General features: G+C 39.5%; 1 protein-coding gene across 1 annotated transcript in view; it reads right to left on the bottom strand.

Moving 5' to 3' along the window:
- Positions 1-17,179, bottom strand: part of ubtd1b (ubiquitin domain containing 1b) — a 102,072-nt gene that overhangs the window by 22,888 nt on the left and 62,005 nt on the right. The window contains exon 2 of the mRNA XM_073027024.1: positions 847-1,074. Coding sequence (XP_072883125.1) covers positions 847-1,074 — 228 coding nt within the window. The remainder of the gene's footprint in view (positions 1-846; positions 1,075-17,179) is intronic.

The following is a 17,179-nucleotide window of genomic DNA, read 5'->3' as shown; positions in this document are numbered from 1 at the left end:
GAAACACTTGCGGAATTTTGGAACTACTCCAAAAAATGCAGAGCAGTTACGGGTTGATCAGCCAAGGGTGTTGGAAAAAGTTCAGAGACCAATACCCGGACTGTCCCATGATGAATTTCGACAGCTAAAGCTTTTATTTGCTGCAGTTTATAGGAGAAGAGCCTTGAATGCAAAACAAGGACAAGAGGTCTGGACAGTGGATGTTGAGAGGGTATTTCTGGACTGAGAGGGTTACAGTTTAAAAGCAAGGTGTCATCCATCTAAAAGACAGCTGAGGCACAATATTTTTCCTTGAGGGTCATTAGCCTTTGGAACTTTTCCTCAGAGTGATGGAAACATTGAGTACTTTTTAAGGCAGAGGTAGATGGATCTTTGATAAGGGGTGAAAAGTTACCACAGACGAAAATGCAGATTTGTGATACCATGTAGATAGGTTATGATTTTTTTTAAAATGAAAGATTAAGGGAGTAAATGACCTCTTCATACTGATATGTGATTTCATGTTGTGTTTGTCCTTCATGCTCTGTTTTAGTCCATGTAAACTACCTACTGTAACATCGACAAGACCTTATTATATTAACATTTTGCAAAGTGATAGCTTCAACAGTGGGTAAAGCATTCAATAATTGAATACTCAATTTTTTTTTTAAAGCACAGGTTTTGCAAATTTTGGGCATTTCAATTGAGGGAATGGCAGCAGACATGAAGAAATACAAAGTCGGCAATAACTCAGGAAGCCAAACAACTCTGGGGTGGGGGAGGGCTTGGGGGTGTACACTGAAAATGGTGTCGCTAATGGCTCTGAGATCAGCTTACACATCTTACTGATGGTATTGATGTGCTTACCATGTGGCAAGATGATGCTGGCACCGTCTACAATAGCCTGGGCCATTTCGAGATCATTGCATTCAATGGCATAGGCAGCTGCCTTAAGGGCATCCCAGATTTCTTTGCGTCCCTCGAAGGCAGGTGCTGTATCCCAGAATTCATCCCGCTTGCTCCTCAGCTGGCCGTCAGTCATGGGATAATCACTTTTCCATTTTGGTCTCTCCTTTTTCAGAGGCTCATTACGACCTGAAAAGAATGAAAATCTTAAATCAGTAATAATAAAAATCCTGGGGCAAGAAGAAAATTAATTCAAATTGCCATGAATGACAGGATCAGTTGTTCATATTAAATCTTGGCAACCAAATAAAGCTAAGTTGACAGTGGCGTAGTGGTTAGCGCGATGCTTTACAGTGCTAGTGATCCAGGTTCATCTCTGCACTGTCCATAAAGATGTTTTTCTCTGCAACTTTTCATTGTTTTGATGACCTTCATGAGGAGAGTGAGGCAAGTGAGCCAGACGTGCACCCTCCCTCCCCCAACATTCTAATCAAATTTTACTTCAAGCACCATTGAGAATGTCCTGACCAGCTGCATCATTGTCTGGTCAGGGAACTGCAAGGCTTTTGACTGCAAGTCCCTACAAATGATTGCAAGGACTGCTAAGAGTGCTGCATGTGCAGGGCCTTTAGCATCAAGGGTCCCTTCCATTGCCCAAAATACTTTTAAACCGCTACCATCAGACAGGAGGTACTGTAGCATTAGGACAAGGACTAATAAGACAGGAAACAGGTTCTTCCCCCAGATTGTAAGACTACTGAATTCACTGCCACCGTCCAGGTCTCATCATGCATGAAGTGCCAGTGGAGTTATGCTGCTTGCTTTTTAAACTTGTGTCATAAATATACCTTATGCTAAATGTCAATCTTCCAAAATATATTTTGTTAATTGTAATTTATTTGTAATAATATTACTTTATGTATTTTGTGTGAGATATATGTATGTATTATACACCTTGGTCCAGAAATGCATTGTTTCATTTGGTGGTATACATATATACGGTTGAATGATAATAAACTTGAACAATTAAAGATGGCCACCAATTAGTTCACACTAAATTATTTCTTTGAACCAGAAGAGATTTATACATTTGTTATAATTTTGGGAAGGTGATAACCATGTACATTGATTGCATGGCTACTCCCCTGATGTCGAAAGGACATCTAATTGTGGAAAGTTAATTTGATCTCTGGAACATTTGGCAGGAAGCAATAGATAAACTTGGAGCAAGAGCTGGCCACTTGGCAACTAGAATATGCTCTGCTACTCAATAAAATCATGACTAATCCCCTAATAACCTCAACTCTGCATTCTCATCTACTTCCTGTACACTTTAAACCACATCTGCCTCTCTTCCTCAACATACGGCAAAAACAGAGTTGCAAATATATATGAGAAAAAAAAGCCTCATTTGTTGAGTGATTTGTTGTTTTGAAAATACAGGTTGAGTATGCCTTATGCAAAGTGCTTGGGGCCAGAAGTGTTTTCAGATTTCAGATATTGAAATATTTGCATCTATATAATGAGATAGCTTGAGGATAGGACCCAAGCCCAAACATGAAATCGATTTACATTACATATACAGCTTATACATATACCCTATAGGTAGTTTTATCTTATATTTTTAAAAGTTTGCGCATGAAACAATTGTGTACATTGAAACATTAGGAAGTTAAGCTATCACTACCTCATCTGCCCAGTTGGACGGTCAGTGGCTGGTACCGCCATCATTCCAGACACTGAATTTACCTTAAGCAGTCTGTCTTACACGTGTTCATCACACATATACTGATGCAGGCATTCAGCATGTTAGATTTTCATCAGCGATGACCTTAGCAAACTCAAATGAATTTTTTTGCTGCTTTGTGATCAGTAGACACCATCACCACAAATCTTTAAAAAATTTAATGCCATGCCCTGTCTTAAATTTCTGCAAACAGCCTGCTGAATATTCACAATTACCTTCAATTTTCAGTTCATTGTGGTAGGTCTTTCCTTGTTTCATGATCAGCATACCGTTCAATGGCATATGTTCACTACAAAGTTGATGAACCCACTCTTTCAATACACAATCAAAATCATTTTTCGCTTTATGCAATCTTTTCTATTTTTCATTAACTTTTGTTCATTACTTCCAGCATAGAAGATTAACAGATTGTTCTTCTGTTTCTTCAGGTCATAGATGGCGGTCGTTCCAACACTATACTCTGTCAGATGCTTCATACTTACACTGTGGTCAACTTTGTGTCAGATAAACAAATGCCTTCTCTTTTTCATTTCACTGCTGCCCATAAGGGTAACTGCAGGCCTTTGTCATTTTCCACAATATCTTTACAGCACAGAGCAGAGAAGAAGTACAAAACTGTCCCACGATTAAACTAGGATTAAACTGGGGGATTGCCGGGTGGCATGGCTCGAAGGGCTGGAAGGGCCTTCTTCACATTTTATTGCAATAAATAAGCAAAACATGGTAATTACTGAATAATTACCTGCTGGCTATGATGACTGCTGGATAAAAACTGGTACCAACAGAGCCCCACTCAGGGTACGTGAGGTCACTTCTCAGAACTGTCTGTGGTGCAGAGACCTGTGCATTGCCTGGGAACCTTCCCAGCACCTTGTGGAATCTTCCATTGGTGCTGCTCAAAAAAATTGTTCAGATTTTGGAGGTTTCCGTATTTTCAGGCAAGGGGTGCTCAACCTGCAGTTCTATCTGCTCTAAACATCCGTTGTCAACCTTCAGAATAATGCGCATTTCAATCAAGTCCCCTTTTAATTTTTCCAAATTCCAAGTGATAAAGGTCTAGCCAGTCAAACATTTTCTACTTTCATTCAAGTCATTCTACTCATTTTAGCAATAGTCTCTGAACCATCTCTGTCCATTATTATTCCATTTTACACAAGACCAACACTTAACTCCATACGGCCTCACTAAGCCCACATATACTAATAATTCCCTTGTATTTTGCAATAAATAGCAGCATTCATTTACTTTTTAAAAAATCATCTGTTATACCTGCACATTTGCCTTTTGCATATCATTGCCAGATCCCCACATTTATGTTTCCAAACTCTGCAATCTCACTGAGATGCATAACTTCACCTGACAGTTTCTTTTAAATGATTTTGGTGTCCTTGGCAAATTAAGTAACCAGATTTTGAATGCTCTCACGCACGATGAAAAGATGAGGGTCTAGCACCTAACACAATAGCAGTGTTAAGTTGCTAAATAGTTTATTCTTGTTGGATTTATCAAGGTAAGTGGAAAAAGTTTGTTTTGCATGTCCTCCAGACAGATCACAATCACATTTGTGCTCTAGATGGGACAGGAGAAACGATAACAGGGTGCAGAACAGTATCACAGTTACTGAGCAAGTATAGTGCAGGCAGACAATAAATGCAAGGCCATAATGAGTTAGATTATGAGGTCAAGACTCCATCTTATTGCGCAAGGGGACCATTCAATGGTCTTGCAGTTGGATAGAAGTTGTTCAAGCCCAATGGTATGTGTTTTCAGGATTTTTTAAAAATCTTCTTCCAATGGGGTGGGGGGAGAAAGAAGAGAGAACGTGCAAGGTTGGTGAGGTCTTTGATTATGCTGGCTGCTTTTCTGAGACAGCAAGTGTAGGCCCAAGAAGGGAAGGCTGGCTTCTGGAGAAGAGGAATGCTTATGTGAAAATGCTGCTCTTGGACTACAGTTCAGCATTCAACACCATAACTCCCTCCAGGCTCAACAAAAAGCTCAGAGACCTCGGCCTTCACCCTGCCTGGTGTAGCTGGATCCTGGGCTTTCTGTTAGATCGCTGACAGGAGGCAAGAGAGGACTCCCTCACCTCTGCCCCTTAACACAGGTGTCCCTCAGGGCTGTGTACTAAGCCTTCTCCTTTACTCTCTGTGTATATCCTTAACTATGTCACCACCCACGGTTCCAATCTGCTAATTAAATTTGCTGACAACACTACACTGATTGGCCTAATCTCAAATAATAATAAGGCAGCCTACAGAGAGGAAGTCATCACCCTGACACAGTGGTGTCAAGAAAACAACCTCTCTCTCAATGTCACAAAAACAAAGGAGTTGGTTGTGGAATATGGGAGGAATGGAGACAGGCTAACCCCTATAGACATCAATGGATCTGGAGTTGAGAGGGTGAACAGCTTTAAGTTCCTTGGCATAAACATCACTGAGGATCTCAAGTGGTCTGTACAAACTAGTTGTGTGGTAAAAAAGGAACAGCGCCTCTTTCACCTCAGATGGTTGAAGAAGTTTGGTATGGGCCCCCCAAATTCTAAGAACTTTCTATAGGGGCACGAGTGAGAGCATTCTGACTGGCTGCATCACTGCCTGGTAAGGGAACTGTACTTCCCTCAATCGTAGAGAGTGGTGGGGACAGCCCAGCGCATCTGCAGATGTGAACTTCTCACTATTCAGGACATTTGTATAAAGAGTGTATAAAAAGGGCCTGAAGGATCATTGGAGACCTGAGTCACTACAACCACAAACTGTTCCAGCTGCTACCATCCAGGAAATGGTACTGCAACATAAAAGCCAGAACCAACAGGCTCCGGGGCAGTTTATTCCACCAGGCCATCAGACTGCTTAATTCATGCTGACTCAACTGTATTTATATTGACCATCCTGTTGTACATAACATTTATTATAAAATACTATAATTGCACATTGTACATTTGAAGAGACTTGGCCTAAAGATTTTTACTCCCCATGTATATGAAGGATATAAGTAACAAAGTCTACTCAACTCAATTCAATATGCTAAGCTGCGTCTACAACTCTGCGGTTTCAACTTGTTTTTTTGTTACTAACCAAACTTGACTGCATGGTAACATGTTACCTCTGAAACACCTGGCTTCTGTTTTCTGCAAACTAAGGTGAGATCTTATCAAAACCTATCTGAACTGAAATACTGAAGGAAGAGGCTGAACCTGGGTCTTCAAGTCCCAGAAACATCTTTAGAAAGATTAGAGAAATTTTACTAGGATCTTATTGATAACTTTCCTGTGTGTAGATAGGTGATCATAACTGCATCCAATATTCCAAATTTGGCTTCAAAGTCTAATACAATTTAATCACAACATCCCAACTCCTGTACTCAGCACTCTGATTAATGAAGGCCAATGTGCCCAAAGCTCTCTTTAAGGCCCTATTCATCTGTAATTCCACATTCAAGGAATTATGGATCTGTTACCAGAACCCTCTGCATTACCGTACTCCTTAGTGGTCAATACATATATACACATGAATGGATTGTTCTGTGTTTGACCTTCAGAGTTGACAGCACATGGTTGCTGCAATAGAAGAGCAGTTGAATTGTCATTACAGCCTAGAGTCAACTCCTACTTAAGCCACTGCCCAATTTTTGTGGCCTTCAGAAAGTTCTGAAATGGCTGTTGGGAGACTTACCAAAGAATTCCTTCATTTTATGAACAAGACATCTAATCCTTACAACTCAACCATTCAGCTGAGCCCAGCCTCTCATAACTGGATTGTGGGAGATTAAACAAGCAGTCCAGAACAAAATGACTTGTGTTTGTAACTTTTTCACATCTCATCTTGCAACCTGACACAATGCAGCACTCAGGAGTTAACATTAGACTCAAATGCTTCATTGAGCTAGCCTTTCTGGTACGCAACCATTTCTGATGAAAGGTCACGAAACTGAAGACATAACTGTGTCTGTAAATAAATGCCCTCTAACCTGGACGGATCACTTTCACTTCGACAGCAGCCATGTGGAAAATAACGACAGGCAGTGGGGGAGGTGGGCAGGCTGGGCAGCAAGATGTTCTGAATATGCAAAATGACAGATGCCTGCATGGCCGAGCAAGAGTGTGCCTAACGGTTGTGATGCACCCGCTCTTGCTGGAAGTCACATTAGAGCGGCACAGTAGTTTAGTGGCTAGCCCAACGCTTTATAGTGCCAGCAATTGGAGCCCAGCAGCATCTCTACTTTCTGCGAAGGCTGAGAAAAGTCCATCTCCCACCCCCCCATCCTCATCACATTCTACAGAGGATGTATCGAGAGCATTCTGAGCAGCTGCATCACTGCCTGGTTCGGAAATTGCACCATCTCGGATTGCAAGACCCTGCAGCGGATAGTGAGGTCAGCTGAGAAGATCATCGGGGTCTCTCTTCCCGCTATTGCATTTACACCACACGCTCATCCACAAAGCTAACAGTATTGTGAAGGACTCCACGCACCCCTCACACACACTCTTCTCCCTCCTGCCATCTGGCAAAAGGTACCGAAGCATTCGGGCTTCACAACCAGACTGTTCAACAGTTTCTTCCCCAAGCCATCAGACTCTTTAATACTCAAAGTCCAGACTGACATCTACATCATTTATTATTATATTGTAATTTGTCCTCTACTGTGCCTATTGTCTTGTTTATTAATTATTGTACTGTCCTGCACTGTTTTGTGCACTTTATGTAGTCCTGTGCAGGTCTGTAGTCCAGTGCAGTTTTTTGTTGTTTTATGTAGTCTAGTGCAGCCTTGTGCTGTCTAGTGTAGTTTTGTGTTTCATGCAGCACCAGGGTCCTGGAGGAACACTGTTTCATTTTTACTGTGTATTGTACCAGCAGTTTATGGTTGAAACAACGATAAACTTGACTTGAAAATCAGTGTTCAATTCCCACCACTGTCACTAAGGAGTTTGTACATTCTCCCCAAGAGCACAGGCTTCCTCCAGGTACTCCAATTTTGTCCCAGACTCCAAAGACCTACAGGTTAGCAAGTTGGTCACTGACACAAATGACACATTTAACTGCAGGTTTCCATGCACGTGACAGGCTGACATTTTACTCCACAAATAGATGATAAACTGATATCAGTGATGGTGAGTGAAGATGAGGAGAGGGTGGAAATCTGAGAAATTTGACCACATGGCATACTTCAAAAAACATTTTAAAAAATCCTCCAGGCAGAATAAAGTGTTTCCATTCACTGATTTCTAAAGCATTGACTGAAATTTAAATCAAGATATTCCGGAGATGCTGGCAATCTTGAGTAACACAAAATTCTGGATAAACTCACCAATACAAGTAGTGTCTAAGGAGAGGAATAAACAGTCAATTTTGAAGTCAATGCCTTTCATCAGGACTGGAAAGGAAGGGGGCAGAAGTCAATGGGGAAGGAGAAGTAGCACAAGCTGGCAAGTGATAGGACTTCAGCCCCTCACCTCTTCAAACATCCCCTTCCAGATTCTTACATCCCTCCTTCCTCCTCATATGGTCTCATCTATCACCAGCCAACTTCTGCTCCCCCACCTTCTTATTCTGGCTCTGCCTCTTTCCTTCCTAGACATGAAGGATCTCAGCCTGAAATATTGACTGTTTATTCACCTCCATAGATGGTGCCCGACCTGCTGAATTTCTCTAGTACAGGTGGCCCCCGTATTTCAAATGTTCGCTTTATGACAGCTCGCTGTTACAAAAAACCTACATTAGTACCTGTTTTCACTGACCAAAGAGGATTTTCGCTTTTATGAAGAAAAGACACCCGCTTTATACGTGTGTTACCCCGAGAAAGACTACCATGACTGTGAAGCTTTGTGTGTGCATACATGTACTGCCGATTTTTTTTCTCCACATCGATTTTGGCTCGCTGTCTTCCCGATTTTTATAAGTGAAACTATACTGTACATAAAATAGAAATATTGTATATAGGCTCTATATTTATCATATCATTCCTGCTTTTACCCTATGTTCGTGTTATTTTAGGTTTTGTGTTATTTGGTTTGGTAGGTTATTTTTTGGGTCTGGGAACACTCAAAAATTTTTCTCATATAAATTAATGGTAATTGCTTCTTCGCTTTACACATTTCAGCTTATAAATGGTTTAATAGGAACGCTCTACCTTCGGATAGCGGGGGAAACCTGTATCATGTGTGACCAAAATTAAACTCTATAGCTTCTTTTCCTATCCCAACAGCCATTCTGGATCTTGACATGCTAGCCTAATTGTCGTCAAGCTGCCTCAAATTAACTCTCGAAATTTTGAATAGATTTGTGCATTATCGACTTGAATTGATGAGATTTCAAACAGAAATATTTAAATTCTATGCTAACAAATCCCTTAATTTAAAACAAAAATCATAATAGGTCACTGAGTATTTTGTTTTCCAGAAAAATATGTATGTCACTATGTACAAACAAGCTGGATGAACTCAGCAGGTCGGGCAGCATCCGACCTGCTGAGTTCATCCAGCTTGTTTGTATGTGTTGATTTGACCACAGCATCTGCAGTGTACTTTGTGGTTATATATATCACTAGCTTGTTCAGTCAGTGCTGGTGGTCATAAACTTTCATTTTTACATTGCAACTCCTGCACTGTTACTGGGTCCTTTTTAAACACAAAAGATGCCACAATAACAACTGATTCAAATCATTTTAAACCCTGAATCTTGCAGTGAGTAGTGGACACAGCTCAGTGTCATACAAAAAAAGACGATTACTTTCAGTCCTACCATCTAGAAATGAACCACAGTGGGCTATTTATTTTCAAAAATGACCTTGTGTTGCTACGTTATGATGTACTGTGGAGAACACTCTGGCTGGCTGCATCACTCTCTGGTATGGGAGTGGGGTGTTGGAGGTTACTGCGTAGGATCAAAATAGGCTGCAAAGTTGCAAACTTAGTCAGCTCCATTATGGGCACCAGCCTCTGTAGTATAGAACATAGAATAGTACAGCACAGTACACAATAGTGCAGTCTCACCAGAGATCGTATCCGTGACATCTTCAAGCAGCAATGTCTCAAAAAGGTAATGTCCTTCATTGAGGACCCCAATCACCCAGGACATGCCCTGGAATAAGGTGCTTTCATTGCTACCATCAGGAAGGTGGTACAGAAGCCTGAAGGCACATACTCAATGATTCAGCATCAGCTTCCTCTCTGCCATCCAATTTCTGAATGGACAATGATCCCATGAACACTACCTCACTACTTTTTAAATTTATATCTTTGCATTACTAGAACTACTTTTTAAAAAAAATAAATTTACTGTAATTCAGATTTTTCCCTCTATTGTGTATTGCAATAAACTTCAGCCACATAACAAATTTCACAGCATATGCCAGTGATATTAAAACTGATTCTGAATTTTACATTGTCAGATCTCTAACTGGTCCAGACAATTGTTAAAGTACACAACCTCATCGTTTCAAATCAAGATGAAACACTTGGTACTAGACTACATTGAAATGAATTTGCCAGTTGAACCATGAATCTTTGATGTATTTTTCTATTTGAACGGAATCTACCTTTGATTTGACTCAGCATGTAACTTGAAAACTAAAATCAGGTTGTTTGTTATGTGAAGTCAAATCCATCATACTGCTAGTCAATAAGCATTTCTCCTTTTGAAACGTGCTATGTTTTTGCTTTCAAGAGTAACTGGGTTTTTTTTGGATAAAATATTTCTTTTTTGACTTTCCTGTAGTTGGAAGTTTATACCATATTTATGAGCAGAAAACAAATGCAATTCTGATCTCAAACTGTGCTTAAATATCATTAAACTACTTCATTCAAACATAGAACAGTACAGCACAGAACAAGCCATTAAGCTCATGATGTTGGGCCAAACCAGCTAAAAAGCAAATCAAAAAACACCCAAACACCAATTCCTCCTACCTACACCATGTCCACATCCCTCCATCTGGTGTACTGATCCATGCTCTAAATACATCATTCTTACCCATAATACCCCTAGAATTAAAATATACACACTCCAAACTATCTGACCCATCACGACGTGTAATATCAATTTTGTCTTCAATATTTATCTGACATCCACCTTCTGGGCCGATCTCTTCCTTACTGACCTGGGCCTACGATTCCCAGCTTCCTGGAAAACTAGTTTAAACTCTCCCGAGTAACATCAGCAAGCCTCCCGGCCAGGACATTGGCTCCCCTCCAGTGAACAGCAGTGAGTAAGCGTCACCAATAGCTTATCGTCATCAAACCACTGTTGGGCTAGACTGTATACTTATTTTCCGTACAGCTTATATTTTATATAACCATTTATGTACACATAACTATTTAGTGTTTCCTAATATGTATCTATATGCAATTGTTCAGTGTGGCCCCTACTAGTTACAGTTCTTCAGTCTCTTTATGGAAGCTTCTTGATATCAGATTATTTGAATAGGGGCTATTGGATTGATTAACTCTCAACTACAAATTTGAATGGTTTTTAAAAAAAAAGGTATAAAAAGAGCCATAGATGGTGCCATCTTTATCCATTCCTTTGATCTTTGTACTTAAATTCTTGCTGCTGGTTGTTTCCAATTCTCTTTGTCCTATTAGCACTTAATAAAACAATTGAGAAGCAACAAGTTTTATGCCTCTTTCTTGACTTCAGAAACAACTTTTGTTTAAAAACATAACACCACACAGATGCCAAGGCCAGGAAGCAGACCAGCTCCTCTACTTTCCTCAGATGAAATGCAGTGACAGAGACAGACACCATTGAAAAGCTTCCGATCAGGCATCACAGCATGATATAGCAACTGCTCTGCTGAAAATCGCAAGAAAGCTGTGGACACATCCCTGTCTATCATGTTTCCCCTTCCATAGACCATGTACATTTCATTGTTTGGTAAAGCAGCAAGCATAATCAAGAACCCCTCCCACCCAGTCATCCTCTCTTCTTCGCTCACCTGTTGGGAAGACACTAAAGCTTGAGAACACCAGGCTCAAAGACAGTTTCTATAAGATTCTTGAACAGACTAGCTAGCTAGTTAGGCAATAAAGATGGACCTTTGACCTCACAACGTACCTCATCGTGGCCCTTGAATTTCCCTGTCTACCTGCACTGCACTTCCTTGGCAACCAACATGACTCTGCATTCTGTTACTGTTTTGCATGAGAAAATGATCTGTATGGAAGGCATCCAAAACAAATATTTTTACTAGATCTTATGTGACAATAATAAACCAATTACCAAGTGACAAATTTACACCCAAGATCTATTTAACAGTGCTCCCTGCTACTGGTCAAAAGTACAATGAAAATGTGCCCAGCTGTAAATATTAGCAGGAAAAGTGATCGAATGTGTGGGAAAAGCAGAAATACAATAAAAAAATAACCAATTAATAAATAAATTGGTGAAAATAGCCTTTCAATAAAGTTCATATTGATATATAAATAAAAAGCAGAAAATACAAAACAACATTTTATTGCTGGCTTTCATGGAAGCTATGACAAATGTCTTAGGCATTTAGCATAAACCAGCAGTAAACATAACTCTGGGTGTGTTCAGTGTACATATACACATGATTGACATGCACAACTCCCAGGACTGTGGTGGCATAAGAAAAAAAGGCTCTTGTACAGATTACTCTTAATACATTTAGTCATTAAATAGCTTTCCAGCTCAATATGCCTTTGCCTTGCATACTTAACCAAATTTTCTCAATAATGAAAACAATTGGTTACGTTTTTGTTTAGCTTCAGCTAATGCCAATTTTTCTGACCGTTAAATGAAAATCAACCTCAATCACATCTCTGCTTCTGTAATCAACCAAGAACCAATAATCACTATGTGGCCTTCTTTTATTTTGGAGAACCATACCCGTGACATACCCTTTGAGAAATCAAGGCACCAACCCATGGTCAGTTCATCTAACCCAATTTGAAAGAACAAAAGCTTCTGGCACTTTACAGCATTTAACAGCTGAGTGGATTTATTGTTTATAAATTGCAACTTAACACTGCAAAGCATATTACTGAAAACAACGAGAATAAACAAAATTTCTGATAATCTGTTATCTGGTTCTTTGAAAGACAAATTTGCAGCTCTCTAACCAGGTACAGTAATGTGCTGCACTGCCTTTTCACTCAGTGGGGCCTTGCTTTCTTGGAGCATTCTTGCATTAATTGGAGCACACTTCTTGCATTTTTGCTCTACCAAGTCCTGAGCTCACCATATTATTGGCATTTTACCTAACTTTTGCAAAAGTTCTGTATACCGTCAAAAAGCAGATGCATCTTTTTACAAAAAAAGTCAGAAGTTATCCAAACTAGCTTTAAACTTGAGCATACAATCTTGAATAATTATGGTGAATTTGCCTAGATAGCTAAAAATAGTACTAAACACTAAAACCAACTGAAATACAAAACTAATCTATACAATTAGTAAGCAGAGGATAGTGATTAAAAGTTAAGAGGAAAGAAATGATAATGTGGTAGAAAATTGCAACGGGATGTACTTTGGCTGGAAAACAAATATACGTATTACCTGTTACAGTCCTATAGGAGATTTAAATATGGAGAGACCTATCATCCCCTTGGGTCTTAGAAGCTGACAGGACAAGTTGAGAAAGCATTACTAAACATAATGATTTTCAGTATTGCATCCAATTCTCGTCACCCATTTCGTGAAGGCCTTGGAAAGTGTGCTGACACAAAGAATGGTTACAGCAGATATGGTGCTATTTGACCCATTGCTTCCATGTGCACACCTCACTTAAAGTTAGACCCACATTTTTGGACTCCTGTGTCTTCTTTTGAATTAGTTTAATGCTTTGAAGTTACAAAACATAACCTGGACCAGATTAACCACACATCAGGGTTCTGAAGCAGCTGGCTCAATAGATTGTGGAAACGATAATAATGATCTTCAAGAATCACTATATTCAGGAGTGGTTCCGGGGTACTGGAAAATTGCAAATCTCACTCCATTCTTTAAGGAAGAAGGGATGCAGAAGAAAAATTATAGGTTAGTTAGCCTGACTTCAGTGGTTGGAAAAATGTTGGAGTCCATTATTAAGGATGATGTTTTGGAATATTTGGAGGCACATGATAAAGTAGACCAAAGCCACCATGGTTTCCTTAAGGGGAAATCTTACCTGACAAATCTATTGGAACTCTGAGGAAATAACATGCAGATAGATAAAGGAGAGTCAGTGGATGTCGTTTATCTGGATTAGGTGCCACACAAGGCTACTAAACAAAATAAGACACCATGATATTACAGGAAAGGTAACAGCATGGATAGTAAGATAGTCGGACTGTCAGGAGGCAAAGAGTGTGAATAAAGGGGGCTTTTCCTGGTTGGCTGCTGGCAACTAGTGATGTGCTGCAGGGGTCGGTGTTGGGACTGCTTTTTCTCATGTTATATATCAATTACTTGGATGATGGAATTGAGAATTTTGTAGCCAAGTTTGTGTCGAATCAAAAATAGATGGAGGGGCAAGTAGTATTGAGGCAAATCGGGAGAATAGGCAAAGTGGAGATGGAATTTATGGAATTTAGTGCAGGTAAGTGTATGGTGATGCACTTTGGTAGAAGGACTATAGGTGTTAACTTTTTTTTAAATCTGGAGAAAATTTAAACATCTGAGATGCAAAGGGCCTTATCAGCACCCCTAACATTTGTAACAATACATGCATTTCTAAGTTTTAACCTCTACAATAAAGATTAAATGCTTCATGCCATGCTAGCTGGTGTTTCATGTACAATGATACCTCATACTCTCTGCACTCCACTTATTTTCTACCTCTCTCCATTTAGAGGACCATTCAATTCTTTTGACCATCTAATTTCTCACTTTCTTACATCAGACTTAGGAGCAGAATTGCGCCAGTCGGCCCATCAAGTCTGCTCCACCATCCCATCATGGTAGATTTATTATTCCTCAACCACATTCTCTTGCCTTCTCCCCTTTGATACTCTCACTAACCAAGAACCTATCAATCCCCACTTTAAATATACTCAATGACTTGGCCTCTACAGCTGTCTGTGGCAATGAATTCCACAGATTCACCAAGCTCTGGCTAAAAAAATTCCTCCTCATCTCCGTTCCAAATGGGCACCCCTCTATTCTGAGGCTGTGCCCTCTGGCCCTAGACTCTCCCACTATATGATACATCCTTTCCATGTCCATTATCTAGGATTTTCAATATTGGATAGGTTCCAATGACATTCCTTTCTTCCCCCTCCCCTTTCTTCCCAACTCCAGCAAGTACAGGTCCAGAGACAATTTTTCCCCTATACATTAACCATTTCATTCCTTGGATCATTCTCGTTAAACCATATTTGCAAAGTTTTTGCTCATTCATTCAACTATATCCATATAGGTAGATTGAATATCTTCATTGTAGTACTCCACACCTGCACTTATTTTGGGTCAAAAATCTTTGGTATTTTACACTCTACACATTCCTTCAGGTCATTAACATAGACTGTAAATAGAGGGCCAAAACTTAATCCTTATGGTAAGGATTTTTAAATCAACACATATTCCCTCTTTTTTTCTCCCCCATCTATCATGAACACTTTATATCCACGAGTACTCAACGCCTAAGCTTGGCACTTTATCGGCTTGTTATTATCAGCACATCACATTCCTGTATGGCTATCTTTATCAGTAGTTCATTAATTTTACTTCTCACACTGCACATTTAACACCCATAACAGATTAATTTTAGTTGATTGCTTTCATTTTCACTAATAAAAGTAAAATTCTTATGCTGATCCAATCTAGCGCATACATAAGGAGATAGTTTTGCTTTATAATCCTACTCTAGCTCACAGGTTTTCTTCTGCCTGTCTCTTAATTTTAAACAATCTACCTTGAAAAATAATTGGCAGATCAGATTTACTGAACCACACTCTTACACTGAAATTTGATAACTAAAACTAAGGGATGCAGACTCAGCTGACGTTTAAACTCCAGCTCCGAACTTATTTAACCTTGGATTTAATAATGTCTTTATCTTTTATTGCATGTTTATTTTTTATGAATTTTATTTTCATGTTTGCACTTTAGCCTATTGTAAAACACTTTGAAAATAATCAGCATGAAAGGTACTGTATAAATTATTAAATATGCATACAAATGTCTCTTTCACATTCTCCTTGTTTTTTTAGCTTTTAATTTTATTTCAAATTTCCTGTGCATCACCATATAGGTGCAATCGTATACCCTGGTAGTTTTTTCCCCTTTTCACACATCTTTTCACACAAATCCCATTATGTTGCTGAGTATCCTCCCAGCCAAAACAATCCCAAATCTTCAAGAATACAAAGGTCTCTCTCTCTCCGGCCAAGCATGCATATGCTTTATCTTGCCATTTCTATATTTAGTAGTATGTTGGACCAACAGCCACTGGGATATTACTACCTAGAATAGGAGTATCTAGAGTGCTTTTATATTAAAGGGGAAGGTTGGTGATTCCCATCTTAAGAGCAGGGAATGTTGAAAGGTGCAAGATGTTTAAAATAATGAGGACTCTGGACTGAATCAGTAAAGAGCATCTGTGGAGAGGTTTTGAAGTGGCAGAAAGATTTAAGTAATTGGCAAATGAGCCAAAAGTCATAAAGATGTTTTATTTTCATTTAACTTAGTGCATCCTTAACATTCATGGGTCCTTGTTTAACAAGGTGACAGAGGGAGATTCAACCATGGTTTCCAAACTGTTCAGTACATTGGAAAAATGCAAAACTATAGGACAGTGTTGATGCATGGGAATGATTTGGTTTCTTGCTCACAGCAAAAAGATTAAAGATTAGATAAACTTTCTTTGTTTTATGTACATCAAAGCATACAGTGAAATGTGTCATTTGCATCAGGCTACGACCACACTACACCAGATAAAACCGTAACCAAAGCTTTTTCTGTTTGTTTTTACCCTCCGTCCACACTAAAACAGCGTTTTCATCTGCCAAAACTGGAGCTTTTCAGAAACGCTTTCCAGGGTGGGTATTTTTGAAAACGCTGCTCGGGCAGATCAGTGTGGACGAGGTAACCGGAGAAATCTGAAAATGCTGTCAGATGGCAGTGCGCCATTTCATTGTTTTCTTGAACGCAACCTAACAATTTCAGAACAGACGGCAATGAGACTGAAGCCAGAAGAGTTAGAAATGTACTCACCAAATACTTTGACCCATAACTTACTGAATAAATAAGTATACTGTACTCACTTTGCCCTGTTTTCTGTCCTTGCTGGTATGAAGGTGGTTTATCTATTTATGCAAGTACTTCTCTGACAATAGATGTGTAACAGCCTAATGTAACGTTGTATAGCAATACAAGATAATACTGATGCAGACATGTTTTACACTTTTAACAAGGTGCTTTATTAATGCAACAGAGTTAGTCAGTTTTTCAATGTTCGTCGTCAGCTGGGTCATACAGTCCATGAACTCCCCGTCGGTTGCCTCCATACGCTTCAGTATTTGTTTTTCTTTTACTTTTAAATCCTCCTGCGCGAGAGCCAACAGCTGCCCATTGTTTAAGTTATTCTAGTCTGTAACTGAACGAACACGCA

The sequence above is a fragment of the Hemitrygon akajei genome, chromosome 23 (genome assembly GCF_048418815.1).
Source record: "Hemitrygon akajei chromosome 23, sHemAka1.3, whole genome shotgun sequence".
Taxonomy (NCBI): domain Eukaryota; kingdom Metazoa; phylum Chordata; class Chondrichthyes; order Myliobatiformes; family Dasyatidae; genus Hemitrygon; species Hemitrygon akajei.
This window is presented reverse-complemented; position numbering and strand designations above follow the sequence as displayed.